Source organism: Poecilia formosa, unplaced genomic scaffold (genome assembly GCF_000485575.1).
Source record: "Poecilia formosa unplaced genomic scaffold, Poecilia_formosa-5.1.2 Scaffold309, whole genome shotgun sequence".
In the NCBI taxonomy this organism is placed as follows: domain Eukaryota; kingdom Metazoa; phylum Chordata; class Actinopteri; order Cyprinodontiformes; family Poeciliidae; genus Poecilia; species Poecilia formosa.
The window spans coordinates 182,487-194,153 of record NW_006800248.1 but is presented as its reverse complement, the minus strand read 5'-3'; the positions used below and the strand labels follow the sequence as shown (position 1 = coordinate 194,153).

General features: G+C 36.5%; 1 protein-coding gene across 1 annotated transcript in view; it reads right to left on the bottom strand.

Moving 5' to 3' along the window:
- ift81 (intraflagellar transport 81 homolog) overlaps positions 1 to 11,513 on the bottom strand; it is a 29,307-nt gene extending 17,794 nt beyond the window's left edge. The window contains exons 1-10 of the mRNA XM_007572840.2: positions 11,055 to 11,513; positions 10,866 to 10,969; positions 9,128 to 9,308; positions 8,947 to 9,036; positions 7,696 to 7,761; positions 7,299 to 7,409; positions 5,388 to 5,472; positions 4,186 to 4,349; positions 4,007 to 4,102; positions 1,896 to 2,042 (exon numbers count right to left, since the gene is read on the bottom strand). Coding sequence (XP_007572902.1) covers positions 1,896 to 2,042; positions 4,007 to 4,102; positions 4,186 to 4,349; positions 5,388 to 5,472; positions 7,299 to 7,409; positions 7,696 to 7,761; positions 8,947 to 9,036; positions 9,128 to 9,308; positions 10,866 to 10,969; positions 11,055 to 11,198 — 1,188 coding nt within the window. The 5' untranslated portion in view covers positions 11,199 to 11,513. The remainder of the gene's footprint in view (positions 1 to 1,895; positions 2,043 to 4,006; positions 4,103 to 4,185; positions 4,350 to 5,387; positions 5,473 to 7,298; positions 7,410 to 7,695; positions 7,762 to 8,946; positions 9,037 to 9,127; positions 9,309 to 10,865; positions 10,970 to 11,054) is intronic.
- Positions 11,514 to 11,667: the final 154 nt, after the last annotated feature.

The following is an 11,667-nucleotide window of genomic DNA, read 5'->3' as shown; positions in this document are numbered from 1 at the left end:
ATGTCTTCAAGTCTCCTTATTAGCTCATTTATCAGCTATTTAGCAGAGAGTCAGGCAATAGGTGTGGAGGGAGCTCTATAAGACAGACAGGCTGCACAATGATGCTTAGTAAGTTGTCTCTCAAACATTCAGCTGGTGTCAAAGGGCGTGATAAAAGCTGATGAGAATTTTCTGCTTTGTGTTCGACCAAAGAGATCATTTTACACTGATAAGCAACTTAGAATAAGTGATGGCAGCTCATGATTTAGGAAAAACTTACAAACAAGAGTAATAATTACCATTTTTGGAGCGTATTATATTACTCAGCTCATATTAGCTTAGCATTAAGATCTTGAAATGTAATGTGTCAATCATGATTGTCCTTGTTTGGACCTGTGATGTTTATCTGTTCATTGAACCCTGAAGAGCAAATATTCAGTATAGTGAGTCAAAGTGGGCTTGTTTATAGCAACCTCGTCAGAATCTACTAGTTACCGTTGGTTACACTGTCTCTGTTGGTTTATGGAGAGACATGTTTTTTGAAGGGGCCCAATTTAATTTTTTGTCATGGGGCCCAAGATTCCTGGCGGCGCCCTTGTGTTTGGCGCTGTTCATTCCCCTTCGTCCTTCTTCCTTTGCTAGCAGCAGTGTAGCAGCTAGCAGTGAATGTCATGAATATTAGGCTAGTTAGCACGGCCACCAATGATGGCAGATAAACAGTTTTTCTGCGACAATAAGTTGTTTCTCTGCCATTAGCACATTTACTAGCATGCACATAAGCATGACAGTCAGTGCTAAGCTCCTCCTCCTGCCTCTGATTGGTTGATTTTGGTTGGGAGCTTAGCATTTCTTAAAAAAAATCAACAGTGGCTAAGGGAGGAGGTGGAGGAGATCAGTCTTTTCACAGATTATCTGTCTCATAAAAAACTGTACTGACATGGTGAGAGTTTGAACAAATATGTGAAAAACATATATATTTTTAATAAAAGTTACATACTGCAGCCTTAAGAAAAAGCCCTACATTTTCTAGACCATCTAATCTAATTTTTTCTGTCATAAAAGGATTTTTTGTTACGTGGAGAACTCTCCCCTCCTCTTCCTGAGGAGAATAAACATGCTCAAAGTAATTTTTTCACTGATATTTCACTGTTTCTATAACTGATGTGCAACAGTAAATGTTTTACTGTTGCTTTCCTTGTAAAGCCAAGTTTTGAAACTCACCTCTGCAGAAATCACAGTTCTCATCCCGCAGCCACGTACGTGTCAAACGCTGCCCCACTAAAAACCATCAGCATTTCTCCACCAACACAGAACCACGTACGGTCAGGTCTTTAACTGTGCGCAAAGACTTTCGGACAGACTTGTCATGAAAATTTAAGAGAGACCATGCTATCAGGCTGTGCAACAGGAGGGGTTAGCAGGTACATCCTGAACATAAAATATAAATAAAGACTAATGTTTCTGTAACCCAGCTCCGCTTCACTAGTCAGAGATGACTTTGACAGAAGATTTGTTAGAGTGGAGATAAAGGAAAAAGGCCAACTCTCAGGAAGTTTGTCCAGCACAGTTCCTTGTTCTGGATATTCTCCCTTTTGTGTTCTATTTATGGCTTACATGGGAATGTGGGGGAAGAGTGGGGAAAAAAAGAAAGGGATAAGTAACATTAGACAGTGAGCCTGTCTGTGTTTGGATAAGGACAGAAATAGCCTCTCGAGTTTTCAGGGCTTTACTAATCTTCTTCAACGCACTTTGATAAAGCTAAAAGCGAAATGTCCTTTTCGCCTTTCGGTTTCTGACAGAAACATTCCCAGACATCCTGCCTGGAAGCATCGATGCAGCTTTGCTGAAACTCGGAGATGCCCCATCTCTGACTGACTGCGTCACCCTGTGACAGCTGCAACCAACAGAACCGTTACCTCGTCACCGCGGATGACTTCTTCCCCATTTGAGCCTTGTCCCTGGCTGCTCCTCTGCTTCAGCTCCTTCTCTGCGGCGGCCAGCTCCTCCCTCGCTTCCTGGAGCTCCTCTGCCTTTGACTCCTTCTTCCGAATGATGATAGAGGCCTACAAGAGACATGTTGCATCGGATAAATAAACATAACAAGGAGTTTACATGGAGTCAAACAGAGGTTTTTGTTTAGAGACTTTTCAAACTCTGGGTCAATTTGTCCCTAAACAATCCCTGCACCAAAAAAAAAACAAAAAAAAACTAAAAATAATGACAAAAATAAATAAGATTAAATTTTTCCATTGGTTTCCTTGGCAGATAAGTAAATCTAAAATAGACTTTTCAGAAATAGAAAGAGCCTTCTGATGGTGATGCTGCGTTCAAGCCTGTCACTCTATTGCTGTTGTCAAAACCACCTTTGGGCAGTTAAGTAGGTTGCATGGTAGCTTGTGGTTGACACAAAAAAAAGAATATGGCCAGCTTGTTTTTTGAAACAAAACATGAGCTACTCGGGAAACATGAGCTCAGTGGAAGTAAACACAGATATGGAAACAATCAAATTCTTGAATTTAAGGGAAAAGACAACCTGTGCAGGTCGAGTAGGGAGTAAACCGACTACAAGTTGTTTCTAAGAACAATGTTCATCAGGTAAGAAAACACTTTCTGTAGCTTTAGCTTGACTGGACTTTCAGAGGCCAACTTCTTGTGAGAAAATTAACTATAGATGAACCGGAGGAGTTCATGTGGTGTAACAGATTATATGTTAGGAGTTAAACACTTGCAATTTATGTGGATAAAAAAATGAGACCTACACAATCATGTCTGTTGAGATCAGAATAACTGTGCAGGTCAGAGGCTGAGCAGAAATTGCAATATTGGAACCTGAATATTAATAAAATGTAAGTGTTATTAAATATAGTCTCTGTTGTACAATGTGTTTTCCTGATGTGAAAGGAGACTGGGACTACCACACAGGGCTTTTAAATCCTTATGAAGGAAACCAGTTTGTTATGTCTCCAAGCTAATAAGAAACATACAAATCAACCAAAACTACAAAGACCTGAAGTGATGAAGGGGCCAAATCTACTGTATTAGATATTTTCATTCAGTAACGGTGTCCTGACCACAACTGGCTTTATTTGGAGGGAAAACAGGCCTACAATACAAGCTAGCTATAGCATGAACTCTAACACTACAAGAATAGATTAAAGGCACATTATAGGAAATAGTTTTGTCATGCTGTAACTGAAAAGAATATATTTAATTTTGAAATGATCTGATAGTTGTCACAACACTGAAAACAAAAAGAAACAAAGAAATAAACATCATTAGATATTATACTAATAACAATGGTCAACAGCCAAAAAAATTGTCTGGGGTTTTTTCAACTGTTTTAGGGTCATTTTGAAGAACTGAATCCAAAAATCCCATTGGTTTTGCTCCATCAGGTCAACTTTCTGAACTATGGAGCAACATGAGCATCAAATGCAGGTCTTGTTCTCACATCTGGATCAGTTTCCTGAGAATCTGGATCAATGACTGATGAGCAGGAAGAGAAACTCCATCAGGACAGGAAAGAAGCAGAGATGTAATGTTCACTTCACATGTACTTACCCTGATCAGTGTTTATTATTCATTCAATTTACAGAAATCCAAGTTTGTAACATTTAATTAACACACTCTGTTAGAAAACAAGTTTTTTTTATCCTAAGACCTTTTTTGGGTGAGAAATATTAACAGAAATGAACTGATGATGTCACAAAAATGTAATCAATTTAGTCTGAAAATCGGATTTCTCTAAATTAAATTAGAATAAAAACCTGACCTGACTGAGAAAATTGGATGTCATTTTTGGATTCAGTGGTGCAAAAATAGTCCTAATTCAATAAAAAAAAAAACAAAAAAAAAACAGACAACTTTCAAAAAAAAATTTTTGTAACTCAGTGTATAATATATCAAATTTTAAAAGGATATGATAGCAGATGGGATATTTTATAACATTTAACTGTAAAGTAACATTCCACTGGAACAAAATAGGCCAAAAATAAAAGACATCTAAAAAGTGTTGTCAAACCAGCACCTGTTGCCTATAGAGGGTCAGTTTGTCGTCCATGGGGTCATTTCTCATCATCTTCTTCTCAATCAGCTGGTTTATCTGAGAGTCGACTTCTTTAATCTGTGACAGTGAACATTAAAGAAAGTTGAGCATTGATTACATCAGCATGTTGGAGCCATTAGAAATCACATGCAGGTGCAGACCTTGCCCTCCATCTCCTGGAGGTCAGCCTGGCCCATTGCAGGCTCTGATGACACTTTCTGCATGTACTGCACTGTGCGCCTCAGGCCCTCCAGCTCCTTGGGGAGTTTTTCGGTGACCATGTAGGAGTTGATCTTTATTTCTTCTTCAAGTCGCTTCATCAAGCCTGAAGGACACAGGTTTGATTTTTAACACTTTAGAGCCTTCATGGCATTTGGTTATTGGAAAAATAAAAGGGCTGCAACAAAACGACTGTTTTAGTTATTGATTAATCGTCAGAATAATCGTTAGAATAATCAAAATATTAATCGATCGCAAAAATAATTGTTCATCTCTACATTATTTTTTGGATGTTAATCTGATTTTCAATTTTCATACAATATTAGAAGTACAATATAATACTTTGTCTATTCTTTTGTAACACTGTGTTCAAATACAATCAAACTCAACTCAACAGTAAAGACGTGAATAAACAAATAGTTAATTTCCTTTTCAAATGAAGAAAATAAACATGTTGTTGCCTAAAATTACATTCCCTTAGTGAGGACTTGATCATTTGTAGCAAGGGACAACTAAAAAAATACTTCTAAAACTAAATCCTTTTAGCTTGATTTAACATCAGCACAGGGTAGAGCTAACCGATGTTTTAGATAAGGGTTGGGGTCAAAGGTCGCTCAATAGGAGTTTTTGTTTTTACTGAATTTGAACCAGGTGAAGCTAAAGCTATGTTGCGAGAAGAGTCTTGGGTTTTTTTCATTTACCGACAAAAGTTTTTCTAAATCAAATGCAAAATATATACATTTTTTGTACAATTTTGACCTGATTATTGCTCTGAGTATATTGCTCTTTCAGCCAATTATAAGTCTGTATACTCCAGTTAACGATTAATTGATTACTAAATTCATTGACAAATGTTTCGTCAATGACAATTGTTTGTAAAGATGCACATGCAGGATTCCTGCTAAGTTATTTTAACAAAGCAGTCTGATCTCCGTCTGCAGAGCGCAGGTCAGTTTAGAAACTGTGAATGTGTAAATCTCTCCTGCAGCTTAAAAAGGCCAGAAAAAGTCAACATAGCAACTAAATAGGATCTATTATACCATATCAAATATCGTCAGAGGATGAATGTCAGCTGAGAGACAACCGTCTGTCCTCATACACCCCGCCCAGCTCCCGGAGACGGCGGGTTCACGGGGCTACTTACTCTCTGGGTGGGCGTCCGCTGCTGCTTGACGCAAATCCTTCAACTGTTGCTGTAACCTCAGGAGCCTCTGCTCGGCCTGAAACAGCTGATCACACAAAAACAATGAGCGATAGGTATGATGCTGCTGAACGAACTGGATGCATTTTCCCCTTTCAAATTCCAAATAAATCAGTCCACTGCAAAGGCAAAACACAACAGGCTCTCAGATAAACTATATTTTAAATATTATGACTTGCGTATAAATCTACTGCATGAGAAGAGAGCATGATTAGACCTCTGTGTGAGTATTATGGAACTAATATAGTTTATTTTCCTTTAAGGGGAATACGTCACTTTCTGGAGCCAGATAACCTAAAAATCTTGAGGGAACGAAACATCAATAAATCCCAGCTGACTTTTCCGCTGGTTTTTGAAGCATATATGTAACTTTGAAACAAATTATTCTGAAGCAAATATATATATCAAAAAAATAAATATATTTAAATCAATAGATACAGGTAACGAAGTTAACAATGTTTTATCTGGAAATGTAATCTAAGTATAGATTGAATTAATGTGTGGATACTTAGAGACCCAGTGGAAGTGAACACAAGGACAGACTTTTTCTTGCTTAATATTTTTACTGTTAAAATCACAAAGAAACTGTGGTTGCTATTTATGAGGACATTTTATCTGGTACGAATTTGATTTTGTTGTTTGTTCTTCGTGTCTGAGCCAAATTGTGAGAGAATTTTAACTGCAGGTGCGGTAAAAGTATTTTAACTTGTGTAGCAATAACTTGAAGTTTTTTGGGGTCTTTTTAGTCAAATGATATAGTGTGAGAAAACCAAGTACAGAAAACTAAGTACAGAGACAAGGTTACAGAGTTTCAGTAATGTGACAGGAAGTGTCCTCAAAATAACATTTTAATCCCTAATCAGTAAAACATAAACTGAATGTGTGGTGAAAAGTGAGAGGTGATTGGTTTCCTATTACAAAGGATTCTGATGCTGTCAGAAAACGGTCAGAACCCGAGCAGAAACTGCAACATCTAACCTGAAAGTTGGCGGCATTAAATACTGTTGAATTGGAGTCATTTTCACAACTGCTGACCACGGAGTGCTTTTAAACCCCTATGTAGAGTGACAGTTTGTTAAGTCTCCGAAATACCGCGTTCCATCATCTTTTTTTAGTTACATTTACAACAGGCTTCTCCAGGACACCACTTACTTACAAAGAAAAGTGAGATTTATATCACTGTGCTGCAAACACTTTATTGATATCAACTGAGGGTCTTGTGGAATAAACAGCAGAGAAAATAGCAAAAAATAACATTTGCGATAATACAATCAACTTTGTTTTGTTTTTATTTACTACCAATAAGTGAAATTGATCGTGATAGTGACGGATCAAAATTCTTGTCATGTTACAACATTTTTCAAGATAAATGATAAACAATACACCCCAAACCTCTATCAGGTGTCCACTAAAAAAGGCAACAGTTCCTTTACAGTTGTCACACATAAGCTAAGAAATATCTTAAATGTACATACATACCTAAAAACGCATTAAAGACACATGTAGATTTAAGAAGCTGATTAGAAGTGAAGTTTTGGCATATAGTGAAGTTAAATTAAAGATCAGCATATTTACTATTAATAAATTCTCTCTCTCTCTTTCTCTCACTCTCTCTCTCTCTCTCTCTCTCTCAACTGAAAGTAATTAATATAAGTTGCTCGCTTTGTAAAACTTGTAAACCTCTGGAAAGGAGGTTGTTTCCAATGATTTAATCTTAAATTAATCATATACGTGGTATGTATTACATTCTTTTAGAGTACAACTACTGAAACAAACACTATGCTGCACATCTGTGTTGTCCCATGCAGATACATTTAAAGTGTAGATAAACTTAAAGTAATCTAAAGTCTTCACCTGGTTCTTCTGCTCTTGCTTCTGATGAGTGAGTGACTCCTCTCTCTCCTTCTCCACTCGCAGCTGCCTGGCCTGCTCCAACATTCGCTGATGGTTGGACACCGACTCCACCTAGTGGGAGCAGCAAGTTATGGAGGTGACGATGCGATGATGTTCATGCCACAAGTCGGCACCTCTGTCAGAGTCAGATTTCACCCTTCTGGCAGAGTCCGTAAGTGAGACCCGTTAACTCAACACCTCATTACTTCTCGGTCTCGTTAAAACAGCTGAGCAGCTTGTCAGAAGCCTCTTGAGTCCAATGTGGAAGCTGATAATATGCTATGTCTGAGGTGATGTTGTCATTCGGAGATGAATCTAAAGCCTTCCAGACTTTACTAAAGCAAACAGTCTGCCTTACCCTCCTCTTCAGCCTCTCCACACGTTTAAGGAGTTGATCTTTTTCTTCCTCCATGGCACTGATATCCTGTTGGAGCAGAAAACAAAAAAAATCATGTCAGTGAAGCATTAGGTGAATTGATATCACTGGTTCACAGTCTGTTTAAAAGTATGGACACAAATTGAACTTTTTCATGTTTTATGTTACAATGGCAAACTTCTATGGTAAAATGTTGCTTTACGAAATACTGATTTAGTGGTACTAAACGCAAATTCAAGCCACACTTTTTAGATTTTCATCTCCAAAACATTTAAAGAACTGTGGACCTTTTTCCTTCTACTCTATAATTATGTAGGGCTAAAACGATTAATCAGATTAATCGTGATAAATTGATGATTGAAATAATTGTCAACCAATTTAGTAATATGTTAATTGTTACCTGGAGTATAAAAACAAAAAAAGCCATTTGCTTGAAGAACAACACACTCAGAGCAGTAATCAAGCCAAAACTGTACAAAAAATAAATATAATTTTTTAAAATTTAAGATAAAAGAAGCTTCATCTGTAAACATATTCAACCCAAAACTCCTCAAGTAGCACAGATTTATATTCACCTGGTTCAAAAAAAATAAAAAAAACTTCCTTTAGCACCTTTTGCAATCCAGTGGTTAAACAATGAATCCAAAAATGAATCAACAGCTCTGTGTTGATTCTAAGTCAAGCAGAAACTGCTGAGTTCTCAAATGTTGATATTAGATGTATTTTTTCCGGCTCCAGATGCATCCTTCACTACAAATGATCAGGTGTTCACTAGAGGAATGCTGCGTTGTTACATTTTAGTCTGTAAAATGTTATGTTTCTTGTTAAAAACATGTCATTAATTCTTCAGAAATTCATATTTTAATGCATTTCAAATAATGCATAAAAAAAGGCTTACATTAAAAAAATCAGCATAACATGCAATTTTTCTCTGCTTAATTGATGAATCATCAAAATAATAAACAGAGTAATCGATTGCAAAAATAATTGTTAGTCGCAACCTTACATCTATACGTACTACTTTTAGTGGGGAAATCACGTGAGATCCCAACAAAATACATTGATGATTGGGATTATTGTTTGTCAAAGTTCAACTGGTGTTAATACTTCACATTCAGCAGATTAAAAAAAAACCCTCTTGTTTTCTTTAATTTTTTTTTTTACACAGTACAGCTTAACATCAAGCGCTATTAATAAACTGTCAACATGATCTTTTTTCTTTTTTTTTTTTACCCTTCTGATTTCCGCTGTGGAGAAGCCTGAACTCCTCAGATTCTCACACTCCTTATGGTACGTCTTAAATCCTTCCACCAGCTCTTCATACTGTGAACACAGACTGTTTGCTTTAGAGCCGCTTGCGTCTCCAAAACACAAAAAAATGACATGGTGACTGCTATGGAGCTGCACAACACACCTGATGATAGGTGTCGTTGATGATATCATCCTGCAAAAACTCAGCGGGCACCTCCAGCTTCACCAGAAAACGGGCCAGGTAAGCCCTCTTCTTCAGCTCAGGGACCTTCTGCAGTAACCAGTGGAGGATTGGATGAACCACAGGTTTGCTGCCGGTCACCAGACCCTGTCTGAAGCTGCTTCTATATAAGGAAGGGAAAAGCCTTACTGCATTAAATCAAAGATAAAACATGAAATAATAAAAACTATGGTCTGAATTCTATCTATTGTAAAGACGCAAGTAGAAATGTGCTCAGTATATACGAGGGTGTAACGTGGATTATGAACAACTAAAGGGGACAAATCACAAAGGCAGACATGATAAAATAAGATTATTATTATATCACATGCAAGGAAATGAAAATGTAAAATATGGGTCTGGATTTAATTGACAAAAAAAAGACCAATAAGCACAAAAACAACACCTGGTTCCCAATTTTATGAATTACTGAATTATTCTGGCAATAACAAAATTCTCTAATGTCACATCATTACAGCAATAAGACCTGTTGACAGATTGTGAGAAACAATAATTATTCTAACTTGTTAGAATAATTGTTAGAATAATTGTTAGAAAACTTTGGGTTTTTTTTTTAGTTTTAGTTCAGTTTTCAGTAGGGCTGGACAATAAATCAATATATCGCAATAGACACTTGATCAATATAATGTTCCATATTATATATGCAGAATATTCACTGAGCTCTGATCCAGAAGTGCACTGCATTCTGGGAGATGTAGGCAGAGGAAAGGTTTTAGCTGCACAACTTCTCACAGAGAGCCAAGCAAAGTTGGTGGCATCGACTAATTCTCTCACTTCTTGGTTACTTAGCAACAACCTGTTGGGTAACTTGTGCAGCAGCAGTTTCATCTTGCCTCATAAATGCTGCAGAATAAATGATGTGGAGTAAAAACTGTGGATAAAACAGGAAAGTTCACACCAAGAATTTGGCAGTATTTCAGATATTAACACACACACAAAAAATGAATAGTTATCTAAATCAACTGATATGAAATGCTTATATCGCGGTATGTTTTTCAGCCATATTGTCGAGCCGTAGAATTTTTTTATTGTACTATTAACATTTTAAGATAACACCAAATGAAAAAAAACATAAAAGTGTTTGCAAAACTATTCACACCCTTGAACAAACATCTATGTATTTTCTTGGGGTTTTTAGTTTTTACATGGCAGACCGATAGAAAATAGTGCTTCAATGAAAGGTGGAAGGAAAATGATACAAGACTTTAAAAATATGTTGTTACAAATTAAAAATGTGTTGTGTTTTTTACTCAGTCCACTGTGTTAGGACTTTGTAGGACTGCCTTTTTCTGCATTCGCCTAAACATTTTCCCCAGTCTCATGTTTGTCTTTGTAAAAGCAGGTCTTTGCACAAATTGAGACTGAAAATGTTGGGTATCTTCACTCAAGTGAGTGTAGACTTTAACAATTTGATTTAATTTATTTAGAGCTATATCAGAGTAAAGCTGGGACTAATATATGCCATAGTTTCCAGATGTTTTTTTGTAAATAAATAAATAAATCTTATCTAAGAACCACATATTCTTTTATTTACGCTTCACAAACTACAAGTTGCAACTTGATAAAAAAAAAAAGTGTTAAGAAGTTCTAGAGGTATGAATAATTTTCCAAGGCGCAAATAATGATTAATATGGATGTATTTGATGGTAACAACACTCACACGTCAGAGAAGTTCCCAGGAGGTTTGTATTTCAGCATCCCCAGCAGTGATGACATCCTCTTCACCGTTTGTTCAGGCATTTCTTCTCGGATATCCATGGCTTGCTACATGAATAATAAGACCAATCAAAGGTGTTAAATATAAACGATTAATTCACAAACGAACACAAACGTTACACAGTCTAGTTACCTTTGGGTCTATTTCAGATAGAACATCGTTTAAAATCTGCAGTAGCTGCATAGGCTCTAGAGAATCAAACGTGATGAGGTTAAAGTTTTTCCTGAATGGCTCCATGTTCAGTTGTTGAACGATGAATTTCAGTTGTTCGCTCATAGTTGGACTTTCGATGTGTGATTCCTAGATAAACGAGCTCTTCGTGTTGTGGATTAGCGAGCTAACCAGCTAACGCTAACGTAAAAAAAGCCCCCTGTCGATAACAAAGTTAGCCTAGCTGGCCTGACCAACACAAAATATTATTTAAAGGTTTTCTGGTAACGTCGGCACCGACTAACAAATCAGATTTCTTTAGGTCCTTTTCACACGTTTCCGAATTGCTAAGTCAATAAAAAAAAGAGCAGAGCTGTTGTTATATGCTCCATGGATACCGTACAGGCGTCATGACTTGGTTGCTAACAGGAAGTGCCGTATTGGTTAGTTCAATAAAATTGGGTTTTCTATTATCTCTTTGACTTAATGCCATAAGCAAAATGTATTTAAAAACATGTATTATTATTATTATTATTATTATTATTATTATTATTATTATTATTATTATTATTATTATTATTATTATTTTTATTTA